The sequence below is a fragment of the Emys orbicularis genome, chromosome 2 (genome assembly GCF_028017835.1).
Source record: "Emys orbicularis isolate rEmyOrb1 chromosome 2, rEmyOrb1.hap1, whole genome shotgun sequence".
Lineage (NCBI taxonomy): Eukaryota > Metazoa > Chordata > Testudines > Emydidae > Emys > Emys orbicularis.
In genome coordinates, this window is record NC_088684.1 from 208,828,884 (window position 1) to 208,852,200 (window position 23,317).

At 43.5% G+C, this 23,317-nt stretch overlaps 1 protein-coding gene across 1 annotated transcript in view; it reads left to right on the top strand.

The window, feature by feature from the left end:
• The window catches only part of TRANK1 (tetratricopeptide repeat and ankyrin repeat containing 1), an 85,954-nt gene that overhangs the window by 21,745 nt on the left and 40,892 nt on the right, over window positions 1-23,317 (top strand). Inside the window, exons 6-9 of the mRNA XM_065399113.1 lie at window positions 658-741; window positions 11,099-11,237; window positions 11,841-11,972; window positions 13,742-13,912. Coding sequence (XP_065255185.1) covers window positions 658-741; window positions 11,099-11,237; window positions 11,841-11,972; window positions 13,742-13,912 — 526 coding nt within the window. The remainder of the gene's footprint in view (window positions 1-657; window positions 742-11,098; window positions 11,238-11,840; window positions 11,973-13,741; window positions 13,913-23,317) is intronic.

The window sequence follows — 23,317 nt, forward strand, 5'->3', positions numbered from 1 at the left end:
TCTTGGCAGCACGATATTAAAACACTGTGTGATATAATTATTAACCAGTCAGGATGCTTTTGCTATGTTGTTAACCAATTGTAGTTGATACAAGAATAATACTTGGTCAGTCATTTTGCTGTGAGAATGATATACATAAACTAAGTATTTCCCCTGTCATACTGCTTAAATATGAATATATAGCACTATAGTAAATGAAACAATGAAGTCACACTACTGTGGCTCTTTTGGGTAATGTTGATCGCTAATTTGGCTTCTGAACTACTGAGGTCTGAGTAGCACTGTTTCCTGCTTCAGAGCACCAGCTGAATCTTAAGCAAACACATGTTGCCAGAGATATGCTTTTGTCACTGATGATGCTGGAGCATAAACACGATGGCAAATGCTGCAGCGCTGTAGTAACTTGTGCCTGATGAGAAGCTCAGGTGGGGAAAAGTGTTTTTAATTTGGCAAAGGATTTAATGAATGAGAAGAAAAAGGAAGCTTTAGTGTTTTGAGAATCTGATAGGTTATCACAAACGATAGGCAGTAATAAAAAATTATATCTGTAGAGAGCACTGGTCAGATTTTTCCCTTTAAAGTTTGTTTAAATGCATCAGCAAACATTAAAATTAGTATCTGAATGCTTGTAGGCTCATAAATATTTGTTTTTCCTAGTCCTTGATGTTGGTGGCAGCTGAGAGAGACAAGTTGCCGAGAAAGCTGAGAGTCACTCATTTATCACTGAAGGATCTTTTTGAGGTACTGTGCTGTCGCATGCATTTTATTTAACAAGATGACTGACTGTCTTTTTTCTTTTTTCCCCCACAGTTTTACTAAATGACTTAATATTCTGTGAATAAGAGTGAGCACAGATTAAACAAACATCAGTTTGTAAAAATATGTCATTAGTGCTGGTCAAAACATTTTGTCTGAAATTGTCCCCTTTTTTTCCTCAAAAATTTTAGAATGTTTTCAATGAGCTGTATAATACACTAATTCTGTAACAAAAAATAGGAGTCTTGTTTGTATCAGCTTTGGTAACCAGCCCTATACAATCAAGTTGCTAAATCAGTTGTGAGAGTGTGGCAGCTGCCTTCACCCTCATATGACATCTCCATAGACTTGCTCTCCCCTTCCTTGTGAAATCCCACAGATTCTGCTGCATTTGAGGTCTTTCAAAGCTTTATTGCAGCAGGGAGGGTTTCTGCCTACATAAACTCTGCAGTCCTGATCCTGTTTTCGTTGACTTTAATGACCATTTTCCCATTGTCTTTAGCAGTGCAGGATCAGACCCTGTCCATAGGTTATCTCAGGGTATGTCTACACTACGAAATTAGGTCGAATTAATAGAAGCCGGTTTTATAGAAATCGGTTGTATACAGCCGATTGTGTGTGTCCCCACATAAAATGCTCTAAGTGCTCTAGTCGGCGGACCGCGTCCACAGTACCGAGGCTAGCGTCGACTTCCAGAGCATTGCACTATGGGTAGCTATCCCACAGTTCCCGCAGTCTCCGCCGCCCATTGGAATTCTGGGTTGAGATCCCAATGCCCGAATGATGCAAAACAGTGTCGCGGGGGGTTCTGGGTACATGTCGTCAGGCCCCTCCCCCTCCGTCAGAGCAACGGCAGACAATAGATTCGCGCCTTTTTACCTGGGTTACCTGTGCTGACAACATACCACGGCAAGCATGGAGCCCGCTCAGCTCAGCTCACCGTCACCATATGTCATCTGGGTGCCAGCAGACGTGGGACTGCATTGCTACACAGCAGCAGCAGCTAACTGCCTTTTGGCGGTAGACGGTGCAGCATGACTGGTAGCCTTCATCGGCGATCTGGGTGCTGGCAGCCGTGGGGCTGGCAGCCGTAGGGCTGCATTGCACCAGCCTTTTGCCTTTTGGCAGTAGATGGTGTATTACGACTGGTAACCGTAGTCTTTTCCTATTACAAGTTGGATCATCGCACATTAGCAGAGTCTTCCCTGAGCAGCAGATCGTGCAATAGGCCTGAAGGCCATCGTCATCATACAGGAAAAATGTGGCTATCAGTCTTAGTACACTAACTGCCAAGCGCCCATTATTTGCTGCCAAGCACCCAGAAGATGCCGAGGGCTATCAGTCATGCTGCACCGTCGTCTTAAGATGTAAAAAATAGATTTGTTCTGTATTCATTTGCTTCCCCCTCCCTCCGTCAAATCAACGGCCTGCTAAACCCAGGCTTTTGAGTTCAATCTTTGGGGGAGGCCATTCTGTGTGACAGTTGTTTGTGTTTCTCCCTGATGCACAGCCACCTTTGTTGATTTTAATTCCCTGTACCTGTACGCCATGTTGTCACTCGCCCCTCCCCCCCTCCCTCCCCTGGTCCGTCAGATACTAGTTTCGTGCCTTTTTTCAGACCAGATGCCATAGCTAGCACTGGGATCATGGAGCCCGCTCAGATCACCGCGGCAATTATGAGCACTATGAACAGCACGCGCATTGTCCTGGAGTATATGCAGAGCCAGAACATGCCAAAGCAAAACCAGGACCAGCCGAGGAGGCGATTGCAGCGCGGCAACGAGAGTGATGAGGAAATTGACATGGACATAGACCTCTCACAAGGCACAGGCCCCAGCAATGTGGAAATCATGGTGTTCCTGGGGCAGGTTCATGCCGTGGAATGCCGATTCTGGGCCCGGGAAACAAGCACAGACTGGTGGGACCGCATCGTGCTGCAGATGTGGGACGATTCCCAGTGGCTGCGAAACTTTCGCATGCGTAAGGGCACTTTCATGGAACTTTGTGACTTGCTTTCCCCTGCCCTGAAACGCCAGAATACCAGGATGAGAGCAGCCCTCACAGTTGAGAAGCGAGTGGCGATAGCCCTGTGGAAGCTTGCAACGCCAGACAGCTACCGGTCAGTCGGGAATCAATTTGGAGTGGGCAAATCTACTGTGGGGGCTGCTGTGATCCAAGTTGCCAGGGCAATGAAAGACCTGGTGATATCAAGGGTAGTGACTCTGGGAAACGTTCAGGCCATAGTGGATGGCTTTGCTGCAATGGGATTCCCAAACTGTGGTGGGGCGATAGACAGAACCCATATCCCTATCTTGTCACCGGAGCACCAAGCCACCGAGTACATAAACCGCAAGGGGTACTTTTCAATGCTGCTGCAAGCCCTGGTGGATCACAAGGGACGTTTCACCAACATCAACGTGGGATGGCCGGGAAAGGTACATGATGCTCGCGTCTTCAGGCACTCTGCTCTGTTTCGAAAGCTGGAGGAAGGGACTTTCTCCCCGGACCAGAAAATAACCGTTGGGGATGTTGAAATGCCTATCGTGATCCTTGGGGACCCAGCCTACCCCTTAATGCCATGGCTCATGAAGCCGTACACAGGCAGCCTGGACAGGAGTCAGGACCTGTTCAACTACAGGCCGAGCAAGTGCCGAATGGTGGTGGAATGTGCATTTGGACATTTAAAAGCGCGCTGGCGCAGCTTACTGACTCGCTCAGACCTTAGCGAAAAGAATATCCCCATTGTTATTGCTGCTTGCTGTGCGCTCCACAATATCTGTGAGAGTAAGGGGGAGACATTTATGGCGGGGTGGGATGTTGAGGCAAATTGCCTGGCCGCTGATTACGCGCAGCCAGACACCAGGGCGGTTAGAGGAGCACAGCATGGCGCGGTGCGCATCAGAGAAGCTTTGAAAACGAGTTTTGTGACTGGCCAGGCTACGGTGTGAAACTTCTGTTTGTTTCTCCTTGATGAACCCTCCGCCCCCCCCCCCCCCACCCAGTTCACTCTACTTCCCTGTAAGCCAACCACCCCACCCTCCCCTTCCCCCTTCGAGCACCGCTTGCAGAGGCAATAAAGTCATTGTTACTTCACATTCATGCATTCTTTATTAATTCATCACACAACTAGGGGGATAATTGCAAAGGTAGCCCGGGATGGGTGGGGGAGGAGGGAAGGAAAAGGACACACTGCAGTTTAAAACTTTAACACTTATTGAAGGCCAGCCTTCTGATGCTAGGGCAATCATCTGGGGTGGAGTGACTGGGTGGCCGGAGGCCCCCCCACCGTGTTCTTGGGCGTCTGGGTGAGGAGGCTATGGAACTTGGGGAGGAGGGCTGTTGGTTACACAGGGGCTGTAGCAGCGGTCTCTGCTCCTGCTGCCTTTCCTGCAGCTCAACCATACGCTGGAGCATATCAGTTTGATGCTCCAGCAGCCGGAGCATCGACTCTTGTCTTCTGTCTGCAAGCTGACGCCACCTATCATTTTCAGCCCGCGATTCAGCTCGCCACCTCTCCTCTCGTTCATATTGTGCTTTTCTGTAATCAGTCATTGACTGCCTCCACGCATTCTGCTGTACTCTGTCAGCGTGGGAGGACATCTTTAGCTCTGTGAACATGTCATCACGCGTCCTACGTTTTCTCTTTCTAATCTTCACTAGCCTCTGTGAAGGAGAAACATTTGCAGCTGGTGGAGGAGAAGGGAGAGGTGGTTAAAAAAGACACATTTTAGAGAACAATGGGTACACTCTTTCACGTTAAATTTTGCTGTTCACATTACACAGCACATGTGCTTTCGTTACAAGGTCGCATTTTTCCTCTTATATTGAGGGCCTGCCGGTTTGGTGTGAGAGATCACTCACGCAGTGCCAGGCCACAGATTTCAGCTTGCAGGCAGCCATGGTAAGACACAGTCTTTTGGCTTTTTTAACCTTCTTAACATGTGGGAATGGTTTCAAACAGTAGTGCTCTCATTTCCCATACCAAGCACCCGTTGGGTTGGCCATTTAAAATGGGTTTGCAATGTAAAAGGAGGGGCTGCGGTTTCAGGGTTAACATGCAGCACAAACCCAACTAACTCCCCTCCCCCACACACCCAATTCTCTGGGAGGATCACTTCACCCCTCCCCCCCCACCGCGTGGCTAACAGCGGGGAATATTTCTGTTCAGCAGAGCAGGAAGGGGCACCTCTGAATGTCCCCTTAATAAAATTGCCCCATTTCAACCAGGTGACCGTGAATGATATCACTCTCCTGAGGATAACAAAGAGCGATAAGGAATGGATGTTGTCTGCATGCCAGCAAACACCGGGACCATACGCTGCCATGCTTTGTTATGCAATGATTCCAGACTACGTGCTACTGGCCTGGCGTGGTAAAGTGTCCTACCATGGCGGACGGGATAAGGCAGCCCTCCCCAGAAACCTTTTGCAAAGGCTTTGGGAGTACATGAAGGAGAGTTTTCTGGAGATGTCCCTGGAGGATTTCCGCTCCATCCCCATACACGTTAACAGACTTTTCCAGTAGCTGTAATGGCCGCGATTGCCAGGGCAAATTAATCATTAATCATTAAACACGCTTGCTTTTAAACCATGTGTAATATTTACAAAGGTACACTCACCAGAGGTCCCCTGTGCGCCCTCAGGGTCTGGGAGCATGCCTTGGGTGAGTTCGGGGGTTACTGGTTCCAGGTCCAGGGTGATAAACATATCCTGGCTGTTGGGGAAACCGGTTTCTCCGCTTCCTTGCGGCTGTGAGCTATCTACATTTTCTCCATCCTCATCTTCCTCGTACCCCGAACCCGCTTCCCTGTGTGTTTCTCCAGTGAGGGACTCATAGCACGCAGTTGGGGTAGTGGTGGCTGCACCCCCTAGAATGGCATGCAGCTCCGCGTAGAAGCGGCATGTTTGAGGCTCTGCCCCAGACCTTCCGTTTGCTTCTCTGGCTTTGTGGTAGGCTTGCCTTAGCTCCTTAATTTTCATGCGGCACTGCTGTGCGTCCCTGTTATGGCCTCTGTCCTTCATGGCCTTGGAGACCTTTTCTAATATTTTGCCATTTCGTTTACTGCTTCGGAGTTCAGCCAGCAGTGATTCGTCTCCCCATATGGCGAGCAGATCCCGTACCTCCCGTTCTGTCCATGCTGGAGCTCTTTTGCGATCCTGGGACTCCATCATGGTTACCTGTGCTGATGAGCTCTGCATGGTCACCTGTGCTCTCCACGCTGAGCAAACAGGAAATGAAATTCAAACGTTCGCGGGGCTTTTCCTGTCTACCTGGCCAGTGCATCTGAGTTGAGAGTGCTGTCCAGAGCGGTCACAATGAAGCACTGTGGGATAGCTCCCGGAGGCCAATAACGTCGAATTCCGTCCACACTAACCCAATTACGACCCCCTAAGGCCGATTTTATCGCTGATCCCCTCGTCGGAGGTGGAGTAAAGAAACCGGTTTAAAGGGCCCTTTAAGTCGAAAGAAAGGGCTTCGTCGTGTGAACGTGTCCAGGCTTAATTCGATTTAACGCGGCTAAAGTCGACCTAAACTCGTAGTGTAGACCAGGCCTCAGTTTCAAAGAAACCACAAGAGGGCATAATTTAACATCCCCTGTCATATGACAGGTGCTAATTAACGAGTTGCAATTGCAAAGGCAAAGCACGGGCTACAGAATCTGTTTTGAATTATGAAACTAGCCATCCATAGGTTTTCTTTGTTTTTTTTTTTTAACCTAAATCAGATCACTTATGTTTCATATAGCTGTTGTGTGCAAATTGTGCAATATGGTGTTAAGAGACGATTAAAAACCTTCTGCTGTGGAATTGTACTGAACCTGCTGTTGATGTGAGTTTTTACAGTGAGCTTATGCTTAAAGTTCTCTTTGTACTGCTGTTAAATGCCTCATCTTCAGTGGTTTGAAATCAGATATTGAAAAGTATAAGAAAATATATAAATTAGGGGACTATAAAGTAAGCTCTGTACAGCTACATTTACTGGCTAAAAGTTTAACACTGTAGTAGGGCATATCTGATGGAATGTGACAAGTTGCCACATATCCTGTAATTCAACAGCACAGTTAGTATTTTTACTGTACATCTTTGAAACGGGGGCTGTTTTTTACTCCTATTGGTGGAAAGCTGTTCCATGGATGGTGCAGGGAAGAGGAGAAGCCCTGAGAAGGAAAGGAAGGCAAAACTAAATGTAAAGACATTTAACCACATTGGCTAATCGTAGCTTTTAGTTTCCACAGAAAAAACTTGTCTGTATTTAATTAATGTGAATGGTGTAGAGGACTTTTATAAAAGGCCCATGATCTAGGAGCCATACTTCTCAGATGGCTGAACTGAAGCCTACAGATACAGAGAGATGCTGGTAAACCTTATAAGGCTGTGTTCCTTACTAGCATGATTGTCATTATGAAATAATAGTACACATCATCATCATGTTCCTATTACGCCTCTGGCGTTTAGGGCAGCAACGAAGCTCCTCCACTCCTGTCTGTTTCTGGCAAGTCTTTCAATGGTTCACCAGCTGTGCCCCAGGTTTTTCAGCTCGGCTTCCACAGCAATTCACCATGTTGTTTTCGGGCAGCCTCGTTTTTGCCTGCCTCCATCTTATTGCTACTCTGGTGATGGAATCCGTTTCTATCCAAAGCACATGACTGATCCATCTCCAGCGCCTCCTGGCAATGATGGTGCTCAGATCCTCTTGGCTGCACTGTGTCAACAGATCTTGGTTTGAGATTGTTCTGGGCCAAAAGATACGGAGGATTTTTCTGAGGCAGGTTATATGGAATTAGACATGTCATACTTTCTCATTCCCCAGCATTCTGCACTATAAAGTAGTGTTGAAAGTACGCATCTCTGATAAATCTTGAGTTTGGTTTTGGTGTTGTATTTTGATGATTTCCAGAGTGTACTTAAGCTCCTGAAGGTGTTCCTGGCTTTACTGATTTTGTTCTGGATATCCTGGCTTGTTCCACCGTCCTGGCTGATGGTGCTGCCCAAGTATGTGAATGTTTCTACATTGGTGAGAACATAATCCTCTATCCGTACTGGTGATGGTGAGGCAATATTAAAGGTCATGAGATCTGTCTTATTGAGGTTGATTTTCAGTCCAGTTTGCTGTTTGAATGCGTTGAGTCGAGTTGTTTTTTCTTGTATATGGTGTTGGGTATGTGATAGGAGAGTGACATCTGCGAAGTCCAGACCCTGCGAAGTCCAGGTCTTCAAGGGATGAGAAGAGTGTCCATTTAATGCCTCTTGGCATGTCTTCTGTTGTGTGGCGCATTACCCAGTTGATGGCAATGTTGAAGAGGCTTGCAGACATGACACACCCCTGACGTACTCCTGTTTTGACTTCAAAACTGAGCTCACTGTGATTAACACTGCATGTAAAGTAGAAATAGACGCTTTTGATGACGTTAGTTATACAGAAAGGAATTCCATATGCCCGCAGAATGCGCCATAGGCTGGTCCTGTGATGCTATCAAAAGCCTTCTCAAAGTCTATGAAATTTATGTAGAGTTGCCGTTGCCATTCTAAGCACTGTTCTATTATGTTTCGTAGAGTGAAGATCTGGTCTGTGCATCCATGCCCTTTCCGAAAACCAGCTTGCTCTTTTCTGAGAACGGTATCAACTGCCTCTGATATACCCTGGACTATAATCTTGCACAATACTTTGCTTGGCACAGATAAAAGTGCGATACCACACCAGTTACAGACACTGAGAGTTCCTTTCTTCAGTATCTTCACTATAACCCCATTGGTCCACTCATCTGGCACTTTCCCTTTCCCAGACTGATGTAAATAGAGGTGCCAGGATAGATGCTGCTAATTTAGGATTTACCTTGAACAATTCTGCATTCAAGTTATCCTTGCTAGGAGCTTTCCCATTTTTTAAGGATTTGATGGTTTGAATGATCTCTTCCTTAGTTGGGGTGTCTGTGTTGATATCAAGATCTTCTTCTGCCTCCTGGATGTTTCCGTCCTCTTTAGGTGGCTCCTGTTCAGCAATTCTTTGAAATGCTCTGTGCGTTTCTTGTTCTTTTTTGGTTGTTGTTAGGTGTCCTTGTTTGTTCCTGATGAGTGTTTGTTGGTGTCTGCCGTTTACCACTGATAAGCTGCGTCATTTTGTAGATGGTTCCTTGTTCACCACAAGCAGCTGCATCCTCTGCTTGTGTTGCCAGATTATCAATATAATGCCATTTGTCCACTCTCACAAGGCATTTGACCTCCCAGTGTGCCTTGCTATACTGCTCGTGGTATTTGTCCTTTAGCTTCTGGGATTTTGTGTCTAAAACTTTTTCCTTCAGGGCTTGTCTGGTTTCTATGGAGTTCCATGTGCTGGGTGTAATCCACTCCTTCCTTCTCTTCTGCCTGTAGCCTAGACAGGCTTCACCGCTCTATTTATAAATTGCTGTTACTTTGTCCCACCTCTTGTTGATCTCCTCATCTGCATTTCCCTCCTCTTCATAAAGGTCTGCAAGTGCTTGAAACCTGTTCTTTAACTGCCGAACGAAGGCTTTCTGTATTTCAAGGGACTTTAGCTTGTCGATATCATGACATCTATGTCCTTTGTTTAGTGGACCCACACTTCTCAGTTTTAGCTTGATGAAGGCTGTCACGAGGTGGTAGTCACTGCCAACATCTGCACCCCTTCTCACTTTCACATCTGTCAGTGAGTATCGCCATTTGCTATTGATCATGATATGGTCAATCTGGTTCTTATCTCTGCTATTTGGAGAACACGGTGTCAGCTTGTGAATTTCACAATGGTCAAATAGGGTTCCGCCAATGACTAAGTCATTCATATTACAGAAATCAACAAGCCTTTCTCCGTTTTCATTCATAGTGCCACACCCACGTATTCCCATTGCTCTTTCATTGTTTGCGTTGTCCTTACCGATCTTGGCATTCAGGTCTCCCATGACGATAGTTAGGTCATGGCTTGGTACTCTCTAACTCCGCCTGTAGTGTAAGGTAGAATTTGTCCTTTATTTCTTCATCAGTGTCCTAACACTGAATCAGGGTGATATTATGAGAGCCAGACTGAAAAGCAAACATAATAAGTCTGCTGCTGATGGATTTCCATTCAAGCAGGGAATGCTCCACTCCCTTCTTCTAAAGGATGGCAACACCTTCATGGTGTTGTCCATCATCCTGTCCAGAAAACAGCAAGTTTTCTCCCAAGGCTGCTGTTAATCTTCCTGATCCCATCTATCTACTCTCGCTGACCCCCAGGATGTGTAAGCTGTAGCGTCTCATCTCTGCTGTGACCTGAGCTAGCTCCCCTGCTTCATACATTGTCTGTATGTTCCAAAAACCAAGTTTGGTTTTTGTCTTGGTGTCTTCATGCCAGTGGCTTCCTTTCGGCTTTCACCACTGGCAGTCATACAGGTCATTGACTCCTGAAGGCCATCATATACAGTAATGGCTGATTTCTCTGTCGCCTTTTCCGTAACCTATTTTGTTTTTTACGAGACAGGGTTGTTAGCTCTGTGCCTAACTCCCAACCGGGTGTCTGTTTTGTCTGGCCCCTCCCCCACAGACCAATCCAGCATGGTTGAACCTACCAGGAGCAAAAAGCCCCTGGGGATCATTAGAGCACGCAAGCTGTTCCGCCATGACAAGGCACGGACACCAGAGGACTGAAAGTACACAGTGTTTAGTTTAATTTAACTCTAATACTACCAATTTTTGCTCCTGAAATTTTCCCATGGAATTTTTGTATATGTGGAAGAGTGTAAAAAATTCAAGATGGAAAATTCCCAAATGTTGTTTTCCTTTGGAGGAAATAAGAGGAAAAAGTGCCTTTTTCTGCTGGAGTTTTCAGTGCTGCTTTTGTTTTTGCAGGTGTATATAATATTTTCACTTCGGATTTTGCACAAACAGTAACTCTTGCAAATCAGAGTTCTTAAACATAAATGTTGCAGATGTCTGCAATATGTGTGGAGGCCACTATTTAAAAACCAAAAATGGGAAATAAATATAAAAAAGAATAAATAGAGATACATAATATACAATATACTCTGTGTGTGTGTGTACGTATGTATAATATATAAAAATAAAAAAACCCTTTAGATTGAGAGCTCTTTGGGGCAGGGATGGAGCAGAACAGATCCCTGAACCTGGTCTGGGGCTCTAGTTGCTACTGTAATATAAATATGTGTAATTAAATTTAATATTGGGTAAGGCAAGTGGCCAATATTTATTCATTTGCTTTGCCTTTGTAACACTGAATTCCCAAGTAGTCAAAAACTTTGCCTGGGCTGAAAAGGTAACAGGACTAAAAAGATGATTTCTTTCACATATGTAAAATAATATAACTGTAATATATCTCTCTATTTCTTTATCAGAAATATGTCCTGTTTGGCCATTATGAGAGAATGGAAAGAGTACCAGAGTTGGTAGAGTGGCTGATCACCATTGGAGCAAATGTTGGGAGCATTGGAGCATACCCACTTCATGCAATCATCAACCTCTGTATCAAAGCAAGTGAGTGACATCTCATGTCAGTATAAAACAAAAGCAACCGTAGTCAACCTACAGAGAATTTGCAGATAAAGCTCATATTTAACAATCTAAAGTAAGCTCAAATCCAAAATATATAATCTTACATAGCTTTAGTCATTACTCTTAAAGTAATTTTTTTTTTTTTTTTTAAACTATGTGTCCAGTTCATGTGTACCTGGGAGTCCTGGGAGCCTAATAATGACCCTCTCTTCTTTGATTCAAACCTGAAGTGTAACTGATGTGACCATCTCAGACCCTGAATGTGTCAACTCTGAAAAACCTGTCTGGGGATCAGGGTACATGTTTAAAATTTGCGGTCCAAATTCAGAGCTGCATGTGTTAGGGCAAAATTTGGTTGTTTATCTCCGACAATGCAGCTGGCACTTGACACCATTTGTTGCGTGGTATTTTACACTATACTTTCCTCTCTGTCACCCTTAACTTTTAAAGAGAAAGTCTTTGATAGCTTGTCTGCCCACCTCTGGCAGGGGTGCGGGGGAGCAATACTGCTCCCCCCCATCCTGTCCTAACAGGACAAAGTGTGCTGTTTTAATAACATGTGGTTTTAATTTATAATCATTTCAGAAGGGAACCATCTTTTCAGATGGCTACTTGATGAGATACCAGACTTGAAGGGTAGTATCAACCAGCAAGACCAGGATGGTTGCACAGTCTTGCATGTCGTGGCCTCTCATTCCAGTGGATATCCTCTGAAACGTATGTAATTCCAAATGGACTTTTTCAGCAGCTTGGACTTTTTTGTTTTTTATGGCGAAAGAAAAAAAACTCCAAACATTGATATTCTTTATTTCATGCCAAGAAGGAGAATGACAAAAGACTTGCAGGCTCAGTGTACATTTATAACTATAGCAAATATAGCAGAACTTAAAAAATTATAGGGCACTGCTTTGGTGGACAATTTCTTTGTCATTTTGCATAGTTATTCTGTGTAAGGTCTTTTATTTTGGTTGGTGGATTAAGATTTAGCCACAACTTGCTGCAATGTATTTATATCTTTCTTGGTCCATTTATGTATTGATGTTCTCAGAAATTAGAAGAAAATTAGGCCTCAAACTAGTCTGAGTTTTTTCTCACTTGTAGAGGAGAACCAAATAAAAACTTCCCTTGATGTCAGTAGCAGTGTGTCTTGGCTTAGATATGTAAACTTTGAGAGCTGCTTTTCTTTAGCTTTCTTGTGGGGGTCAAATAGCCCTGCCATCTCTGTGGATGCTTTTATCTTATAACTATAGAAACCTGGTTTGCTTTTTATTTGCATTTCTTAATAAATCCACTGGGTGGAAACAGGAAGTAAGCATCAGTCCTGAAGTTACCCTAGGCTTTTTGTTCATTATACACAATGGCATTCTGGGGCCTCCCTTTGATCGTCTGTGTGAGTCTCATTCATACTATTTAATTTAGTTTTGCTGTAGACGAGTCACATTTCTTCTCTCACTGCTGTCCCATCTGTTGCACAGCGAGCACAGTTCTTGCAGAGCAGATAATGGAAGACATTTCAGAGCCATCTTGCTGACAAAACTCAGTTAAAATAACATGAATGGCAAGGCACACGTGCACAAAAGCAAGAGAACTGTGTTGAGTGTGTAAAGGTGTCTCACTTCTTCCCAACCTTTTCTTCTCCAAGTTTTGCCTGGTATTCTAGCAAGAGGGACACATACAGCGATTCAAGTTGTTAAACTTGCAGTTGTGTCTGAGGAAAGTGGAAATAATTTGATGCAGCTTTCCTAGCAATCATTTTATGCTCCTTTCACTTGCCTGGCTGATCCTTTGATTCTCCGATGCTCCTCCTTGCTGTTCTTTGACTATGATTTATAGCACATGTTCAGCTGTTTGAGGCAAAGAGAGTACATCTCCTTCTCTCAGGGTAGCACAATGCCCATCATAATGGAATGTGACAAAGTGAGACAGGAGTATAGAGCCTTGTGGTATATTAAAGATATTGTGTCAAGCGTCGAATCAGAATTTACATTTTGGGGTTTGGCCAATTATGTTTGTTCTGCAGTGTTTTAGAGGCAGTTATATTAGGATACTAGCTTTCATTGAAGAGAATGGTAGTACTGTCATATTTATCGAAGTGGAGATAACGTATGCGGCAAGGCTTGTTATTAGGTAATCATATTTTTATGCCACTCCTGATATGAAAAAAACCCCTAGTGACTAGCTGTGGTTTCAGGCTAAGTATCTTAGATACTTTTGAACATGTTTTCCTCTTTCACCAACCAACCCACCAAAAACAAAAAAAACAAAAACCAACAACAAAAACCCCAACATCAAAAATACACCCCCCAAAACAAATTGATAAAATGCATGGTTTCCTGTAAGGAACAATTCCAAGTATAACGGCTTCTATAAAATTGAGCTGTTCTTTCTTTGATTAAAAAAGCATTTGAAACCATGGCAGTGATTTTTCTTTCATTCTGGACAAGAGGATAGTGCTAACTCTCTACTGTATTTATTTTATGTTTCAGGTCAGACAGAAAATGTGCAGATGCTCCTAAATGCTGGGGTGGACCCCACTATTCCAGACACACAAGCAAGGTGTGCCGCAGATATCTTGAAAAAAAACAAAAACTTCAAGGCAGTAGATATAATCAACAATCACTTAGCAAGACATGCTGCTTCCTCTAAGGAATCACCAGGTACTGATTGCTTTCCCCGTTTTAAATGACATTCTTCATGTACAGAAATGTTACACTTCTCCTAGGTTGTAATAGGTAAGTTTTTATAGGGTTCTTCTCTGGTGGAAGTGCATCAAAGTGTGCTATTTTTGCCACCCTGCCTCCCCTTTGTCTTCTGCATCAAGTTAGACATCTTGTCCATGTCTACAAAGGCCTACGTAACACCCCCGCTGACATTCCTAACTTCTTACTGCAGCGTCCCGAAGCCTCTCTGCTCTGCCAGTGATGCCTTTTCAATGCCCTGCTGTCTGCTTATCCCACAGCCACCTCTGTGGTTTTTTCAAACTGCCTTTGATGCACAGAATGCCCTTTTAGCCTTGACCTGCTGAATTATTACTTTGGCCTCGTACAGATTCCTCCTTAAGCCTTGCTGCTTCTGTGATGAATCCTAACATCATTGTTTTTATTTAAAAACAAAAATTCTACCACCAAGTTGTTCACGTCCAAACTGAATTATTGCTGCAATTGTTGTTCGTTTCACGTTCCTTCCCCTCTCTAATGTTAGTCAGCCCCTCTCATTGCCTCCTGTGCAAAAAACAGACCCCAGTCCTGAGAAACGCTTACTTATGTGCTTAGCTTTAAGCATCAGTGAGACAACTCATCTGCTTAAAGTTACATATATGCTTAAATATTGTAATAACTCTTTTGGGTCATATCTTCCTATTTATTATAAAGTGTCCACTGTGCTCCTGGGTGCTGTACAAGTGATAACCTTCAAATTTTTATAGTCCTAAAATTGTGATGGAATGAGATACAATGGCTTATCATTTGTGCCAGTCATTATGTGATGGTTTTGTGAAGCTGAGGCTAAGAGTAGAGACTAAGGACTCATTCTTGTTCTCTGTTATGTGTAAATTCAGCTATTGTGCCTCTGTGAGCCAGTTCTGTAGCTGATTTTTCCATGATTGGAACTCAGTTTGACCTGTCATCAGTGAACAGGCTCAGATGCTGTTGGGACCTGCCAAATTAAATTCACTTAGATGTCTGGATGAAGAAGACACACATAATTACAATATAAAATTAGTAAAATAAAAATCATATCTGATTAGGAGCTAACACTCTAGAGCAGTACCTTACCATTCCATACCGTTAACAATGGGAAAGAAAACTGGATCTTTTTGACTATTCTCCTTTCAATAAAGGAAAACATCCTGACCTGTTACCTCCATCTACCAGGGAGCAAGAAGGACCAAAAGGATGAGTTCTGCTGCTGGTATTCATAGCCTAACCCACACACTTCCTCTTCAAATCTTTTTGTACTCTTCTCGTCCTCATTTCCTTTTTCACGTACATGTTCCAGCTGGAAGAGGAAGAGAGAGAAATGATAATAAGAGAGAGAAAATAAATTCAGTTGAAACTCATTACAGATTAGCCAAGTGAGAATTAAAGGATCTAATTCCATTTCTCCACTCAGATTTATTAGCAGGTCCCATTATTAGATCCTATGTTACAAAGCCTGCTTTTAAAAAAAAATAGTGCTAATTTGCAAAATTAGGTAATCTATAATGGGTCACATAGTCATTAGTGCAACTCAGCTGGGCTTTCTATAAAAGAAAAACTTGGAGAATATTTAGGGAAAGGATCCTGTGAGGAGAAGCATTTGGAGTCCAATAGCACTACAGCTATTTTCAGCACTTCAACCAATACAAAGATGAAATGGTCTGCATTCCAGATGTCCTCAGGTTGATCCTGCTTGAATATCTTGGAAATGTGTGCTACTATACCTGCTTTATAGGCTAGCATGCATACAGCCCCTTCAGTTTCCCATGCCTGTTTCAATGGCCATGCAGTGTAGATAGGGTGGAGTTTTGGGAAGGGGGCCTCTTATATTTGTAGAGCTTTCTTTTTTAAAATTTTTTCCTCCCTCTAAGTGAGTTTTGAATTCCCCTCCTCACTTAGAGTTTGTTACATACAAGACTGGGGAGAAGATGTTCCTGCTGCTGGTGAGAGATTTTTCAATGGTTTGGTTAGCTTCCCTGTGGTTTGGTTAGCTGTGGCTCTTTTTTGCAATCAGTTCCAATGTCGCTGCTGCTTATGCGGCCCCTCATGTCTCTGGTCTGTCTTCTCATAAGCTTCAGCAAGCTCTCCTCTAAAAATTTTTTTGGCAGGACTCCCGCATGATCCTCATGCTAATTTTTTCCTTTTGCCAGTTTAAATAAGTGACAGCCATCAGGCTTGGGTACTAAATTAATTGGGTTGGAGACATTTGAGGAACTAGCTCCATTAGGAAGAATGTGGACAAATTGAAGAGTGCAGAGGAGAGCAACAAAAACGATAAAAGATTTAGAAAACCTGACCTAGGAGGAAAGGATGAAAAACCTGGGCATGTTTAGTTTTGAGAAAAGAAGACTGAGGAGTGACCTGATAAGTCTTCCAATATGTTAAGGGCTGTTATAAAGAAGATGGTGATCAATTGTTTTCCATGTCCACCGAAAGTAGAACAAGAAGTAATGGAATTAATCTACAGCAGGAGTCGGCAACCTTTCAGAAGTGGTTTGCCAAGTCTTCATTTATTCACTGTAATTTAAGGTTTCGTGTGCCAGTAATACATTTTAACGTTTTTAGAAGGTCTCTCTCTATAAGTCTATATTATGTAACTAAACTATTGTTGTATGTAAAGTAAATAAGGTTTTTAAAATGTTTTAAGAAGCTTCATTTAAAATTAAATTAAAATGCTGATCTTATCAGTTTAGTGTGATCCTTGCCCTTGCTTTTCCTTGCTGAGTTTTCCAATGTCTGGCACGTATTTGGATACTTTAAGCTGCACACAGGCTTCGGAGTGATCAGTTGTTAACCGGCTCCGAGGGGGACAGAGAACAGATTTCATGTGTGAAAATACCTGTTCACACAGGTATGTGGCTCCAAATGCTGAAAGCATTGCAAACGCAATTTTCTTCAAACAATTAAATTTCACTGGCAGGGATGTCCAGCAGGTCAGAATAGAGGCCCCATGATCTCTCTCGGTAGCTTCAAGTGCACTCCACAGATCTACAAATTTTGGTGCCCGCAATTCTGAGTTTTTTAACTGAATGAGCTGCATTTCGAAATCTTCAACACCCATCCACTGAAATACAGACAAATCCAAGTCGCTTTCGTTGAACTTTTCAGGTTTAATTAGAAAAGAAAGCATTGGGCCAAATCGCTGGAAATCTGTCAGAAAATTCTGATTCCAGTTCTTGCATGTACATTCCAATCTCATCGACACTGACAGTGCAACGTGTCAATAGCTTTTATGTGTTGGAAGTAGCGGAAAGTAGAAGTTCGAATATCCTGAGAAAAAACTGCTAGTTTTACAACAAATGCCTTCCAGGCTTCATAAAGATCCAGAACTGTTTGCCCTGCACCCTGGAGATAGAGGTTGAGTTTGTTTAGGTGAGCGGTGATGTCAGTTAGAAACACGAGCTTACACAGCCATCTGTCATCTTCCAGTTCGGGGTAGTTTTGTCCTTTTTCTGACAAAAAGGCCTCGATTGCATCAAAACAGTTTACAAAGCACACCAAAACCTTGCCACGACTTAGCCACCGAATGTTGCTGTGAAGTGGAATGTCGTTATAAGCACTGTCCATCTCTTCTAGCAGTGCTTGAAACTGTATGTGAGTCAAAGCAGATCAAGCAACAAGGAAATTGACTATTCGCACCACTGTATTCATCACATTATTAAGCTCTGAATTAGAAATTTTAGCACACAGGTTTTCTTGATGGATGATACAGTGAAATTTGACTGTCGGGCGGCCAATTTGATCTTCAAGTAACTGTACAAATCCCTTCTGTTTTCCGACCATGGCAGGAGCACCATCTGTTGTCACACAAAATATTTTTCTGATGTCAACTCCTCGTTCTTCAAAATGGTTTACAAAACTTTCCATTATATCTTCCCCCTTTTGCTGTGCCATGCAGGGGTTTTAGGCAACAAAGTTCCTCTTGGATTTCATCAGAAGCACAATATCTTGCAACAACTGCCAAACGTGGGACGTCGTTTATATCCATGCTCTCATCAACTGCAACGCTAAACACTGCTGTGCCTTTTAATGCAGTCGTCTGCTTTCTGTTAATGTTTTCTGCCATTTCACGTATGCGTCTCTCAACTGTTCTGGTAGAGACAGGCAGTTCTTTTATTCTAGATATGATCGTATCTTTATTTGGCCAATCATTGAATAAAACCTCTGAACTGCTGAGAAAAACTTTTTATATATTCCCCATCTGTAAACGGCTGTGCAATCTTGTAACTTCCTTCCGTAGCTTGATATTTACCTACACGTAAGCATTTAAAAACACTGCTTTGCTTCTCTGACCCTTCTACTGCCTTTTTGATCGATTCAGTCTTGTCTGCTTCGTGAAGAAAGACGACGTTTTCAAACGAAGCACGAGAAAACCTAACACTTGATGTGCGACAAACAACACTTCCATAACAGAGAGCACGAGCAGCACGATCCTTCTTTTGAATAAATCCAAATGTGTCTGTCCAAGAAGGCCGAAATGAACGGACATCTAACTTTGCTTTCTTAGGAGCTGACATTTTGTCAAATGTACCCCTCAACTCTCAGTGGGAAAAAAAAAAGGCAACAGAGGGTAAAAAAGCACAAGGTCAGATGCAGTACGTTGTTCCACGTCGTCTGATATAAGCAGCAAACCAGGACTTAAAAATATCCCAGTGGCCTGGAACAATTTTTAAGGTGGGGGTGCTGAGCTGTGCCCCCTCTTGCCCCTGTCTGCACCCCCCCTGCCTCAGGCTGAGGCCAGTGGGCCACAGCTGGGGGTGGCTGCAGACCCCTGGGCCAGCGGCTGGTACCCCGGGCCAGCAGTGTGCTGAGCTTGGCTGGTGGCCGGGACCCTGGCTGGTAGAGGGCCGGTGGCTGGAACCCCAGACTGGCAGCGGGCTGAGTGGGGCCGGCGGCTGGTATCCCAGGCCAGCAGCAGGCTGAGCGCGGCCGGGACCCCAGTTGGCAGGGGGCCGGCGGCTGGAACCCCAGACTGGCAGCGGGCTGAGCGGGACTGGTGGCCGGGACCCCAGACCTGCGGTGGGCTGAGCAGGGCTGGCAGATGGAACCCCAGACTGGCAGCGGACTGACCGGCTCAGCCTGTTGCCGGTCTGGGGTTCCATCCGCCGGCTCCTGACAGCTAGTGTCCTGGCTGCCGGCCACGCTCAGCCCGCTCCTGGCCTGAGGTTATGTCCATCCAGGCAGGCAGCAGGCTGAACGGGGCCAGCGGCCAGGACCCCGGCTGGCAAGGTGCCGGCGGCCGGAACCCCAGACCGGCAGCAGGGCGCCACTGAAAATCAGCTTGCGTGCCGCAGGTTGCTGAAACCTGATCTACAGCAAGGGAGATTTAGCTAAGAGATTAGGAAAAACTTTCTAATTATAAGGGTAGTTAAACTCTGAAATAGGCTTCCAACGGAGGTTGTGGAGTCCCCATCATTGGAAGCTCTTAAAAACAAGTTGGACAAACACCTGTCTGGGATGTTGTAGGTTTACTTGGTCCTGCCACAGCACATGGGGCTGGACTTGGTGACTTCTCGAAGTCCCTTCCAGCTCTGTATACTATGACATTGAGAAAGAGCAGCACCCCACAGTACTTTAAGAGATAATATGAAATCCAACATTTATGTCACACTGCATAATCCTTTACATAATCATTGCTTGAAAATATACCTCGCATCTGATCAAATGTTTCCTAGTGGCTCCTTATTGGATATATGTTGTTGGACACTAGGCACTAAATAAGTGATAGTTCTTAAAATATAGGACAGATGGTCACTTCCAGTACAGGGCATTGATTTTTTTTTTTAAAGAAAGGAATAAAACACCACTTTTGGCAGATCCTCCCAGGTGGAGGGTTCCCTTGCCTTTTCTGTCGAGTACAATGGGTTTTGGATCAGGCCCTTAACAGAGAAACACCCCTGTTGACTTCAGTGGACTTTAGATCAGACTCTTAAAGCATTCCTGGATACCAGTGTGACGGATTTGGTCACAGAGACCCCCTTGGGACTGTTACCTGATGTGCTGAAACTACCTGTGAGCCCGTTTTCTCTGATGGCTTGGGACTCCAGAACTCTGCCTTGTTGAGCCAGACACGCTAGTCTGCTGCAACACAGACCCATGGTCTGGGCCACACCCCCAAAGCTGCAGACTTTAACCAAAAACTGCTCAGCAAATCACCTATCTCCAGCATCCAGACACCCAGTTCCCAATAGGATCCAAACCCCAAATAAATCCGTTTTACTCTGTATAAAGCTTATACAGGGTAAACTCATAAATTGTTCGCCCTTTATAACACTGATAGAGAGATATGCACAGCTGTTTGCTCCCCCAGGTATTAATCACTTACTCTGGCTTAAGAAACAAAAGTGATTTTATTAAGTATAAAAAGTAGGATTTAAGTGGTTCCAAGTAATAACAGACAGAACAAAGTAAGTTACCAAGCAAAATAAAACAAAACACGCAAGTCTAAGCCTAATACATTAAGAAACTGAATACAGGTAAATCTCACTCTCAGAGATGTTCCAATAAGCTTCTTTCACAGACTAGACTCCTTTCTAGTCTGGGCCCAATCCTTTCTCCTGGTACAGTTCTTGTTAGTTCCAGCTCAGGTGGTAACTAGAGGATTTCTCATGACTGCCCCCCCCTTCTCCTTTGTTCTGTTCCACCCCCTTTTGTAGCTTTGGCACAAGGCGGGAATTTTTTGTCTCTCTGGGTCCCCACCCCTCCTCCTAAATGGAAAAGCACCAGGTTTAAGATGGATTCCTGTACCAGGTGACATGATCACATGTCACTGTAAGACCTCATTCTCCATTCTTTCAGGGCTGTCCTGCACATACCCAGGAAGGTTTGCAAGTAAACAAAACCATTCACAACCAATTGTCCTAGTTAATGGGAGCCATCAAGATTCCAAGCCATCATTAATGGCCCACACTTTGCATAGTTACAATAGGTAATAGGACTTCAGAGTAATACTTTATATTTCTTGCTTCAGATACAAGAATGATGCAGTCATACAAATAGGATGAACATACTCAGTAGATTATAAGCTTTGTAATGAAACCTTACAAGAGACCTTTCGCATAAAGCATATTCCAGTTACATTATATTTACACTCATAAACATATTTCCATAAAACCTATGGAGTGCAACGTCCCAACCAGATATCCCACACATGTCCTGCACAAAAGCAATCCAGGGCAGCTGCCATAAATTAACTTTTGCAGTGGTGGTGTAGTCATGTTGGTCCAAGGATATTAAAGAGACAAGATGGCTGAGATACAGTTTATTGGAGCAACTTCCACTGGTGAAAGAGACAAGCTCTGTGCTTCTCAAAAGCTTCTTCCTTTCACCAAGAGAAGTTGATCTAATAAGACATTATTTCACCCACACTGTCTCATAAATTAACTAGTTGTTTAGATGAGGCCAAAGGATATTTGCACCCAAATGGATGCTCCTCTCATTACCCTAACCTCCATAACTGTCCTACCCACCAGTTCTTCTACCCAATCTCCAGCCCTCACCAGATATTTCAGACTGACCTAGACATCATTCTTAGGCATTTGAAATGTAAGGTATAGCTTTTAAGATGTTTACTTATGCTGTTTTTGTCACTACAACCTTGCAGGTAGACCACCCTGAGTTCCATTACAGATGCCCCCTTTCCTTGAAGTTAGCCAAAAATGTGAGATGTATTGCAGATGTCTGTCAGTCTGAAGTTTACCTAAGTTGCCCTGGCGCTGTGGGAGAAAACACAGTGGGTGGAAAACTCCCCTAGCTCGAGGAGTGAGTATAGAATGACTTGACCTTTTGAAAAACACACAAGAAATTTCAGATTCCTGGTGAGGCGTACTTCCCTCCAAGACAGACGGAATTCTGAAAACTGGCACAGTTGGAGACATTTTAAGATGTTGCCTTACATTACCTTTCCAATTTCCTCTGCCTTTAAGGTGGTTTCTCTTTCAAACCAGAGGATCAAAATCTTTCTTTTGAAATCAGTCTAGACAGCAGAGACAGGATAGCTTCTCTTCCATCCTCATTGATTCTTTATGATTTGGTAGCACTTTATATTCACTTTGCGGTGGAATGGCACTGCAAGGTGCCGAGCAATGTGAATCAGACCCGTGCTAAGTACAGAACCTGACTTGACAGGCTTAAAATACAAACAGTAGTTCCAATAAAACACTTCAAAACTCTCTGAAGTATTTCTTTAAAATAACCCCTTCCCCAATTCTTGGGGGAAGAAGAGACACATGACAAGGGAGTATTACCTGCTGGTAATTATTTCTTGTATTTCTTTCCTTACCTTCCTCCTCCTCCCACCATCCCGAGTATATGAGCTATATCAGTTTTGGAAGTAGAGTTGAGCTATTTATACAAGCAGTGTCAAGGAGTCCCTTTTTAGTTAGCTTACTTGCTGATAGGTGGGGACCCAATGCAGTTGGTCAGGATGTTTTCCTATATAGGCTGGAAGAAGAGAAGGATGGTGGTCATCATCACTAAAGTGTATCGATAATGGTTTTGCTAAACAAAAGTTGGCAAAAAAATTAGGGGGACAATTTACATTTTTCTTGAAAAACAAAAAATGTTGGCTATTTGTGTTTTGCTTTTGATGAAAACGCTTTGTTTTAGGGCTGTTGATTAATCACAGTTAACTCACACGATTACTCAAAAAAATTAATCACAATTAATTGCCGTTTTAATTGCTCTGTTAAACAATAGAATACTTATGGAAATTTATTAAATATTTTTGGACTTTTTCTACATTTTCAAATATATTGGTTTCAATTACAACACAGAACAAAAAGTGTACAGTGCTCACTTTATATTATTATTTTTGTTAATCATTTTTATAGTGCAAATATTTGTAAACAAGAGAAATAATATTTCCAGTTACCTCATACAAGTACTGTAGTTCAATCTCTTTATTGTGTAAGTACAACTTACAAATATAGATTTTTTTTTTGGTTACATAACTGCACTCAAAAACAGCAAAGTAAAACTTTAGAGCTGACAAGTCCACTCAGTCCTACTTCTTGTTCAGCCAATCGCTAAGACAGACAAGTTTGTTTACATTTACGGGAGATAATGCTGCTCGCTTCCTATTTATAATGTCACCTGAAAGTGAGAACAGGCGTTCACATGACACTTTTATAGCTGGCATTGCAAGGTATTTGTGCCAGAAATGCTAAACATTTGTATGCCCCTTCATGCTTCTTCCACCATGCTTCCATGCTGATGACGCTTGTTAAAAAAATAATGCGTTAATTAAATTTGTGAGCGAACTCCTTGTATGTCCCCTGCTCTGTTTTATCCACATTCTGCCATATATTTTGTGTTATGGCAGTCTTGGTTGATGACCCAGCACATGTTCATTTTAAGAACATTTTC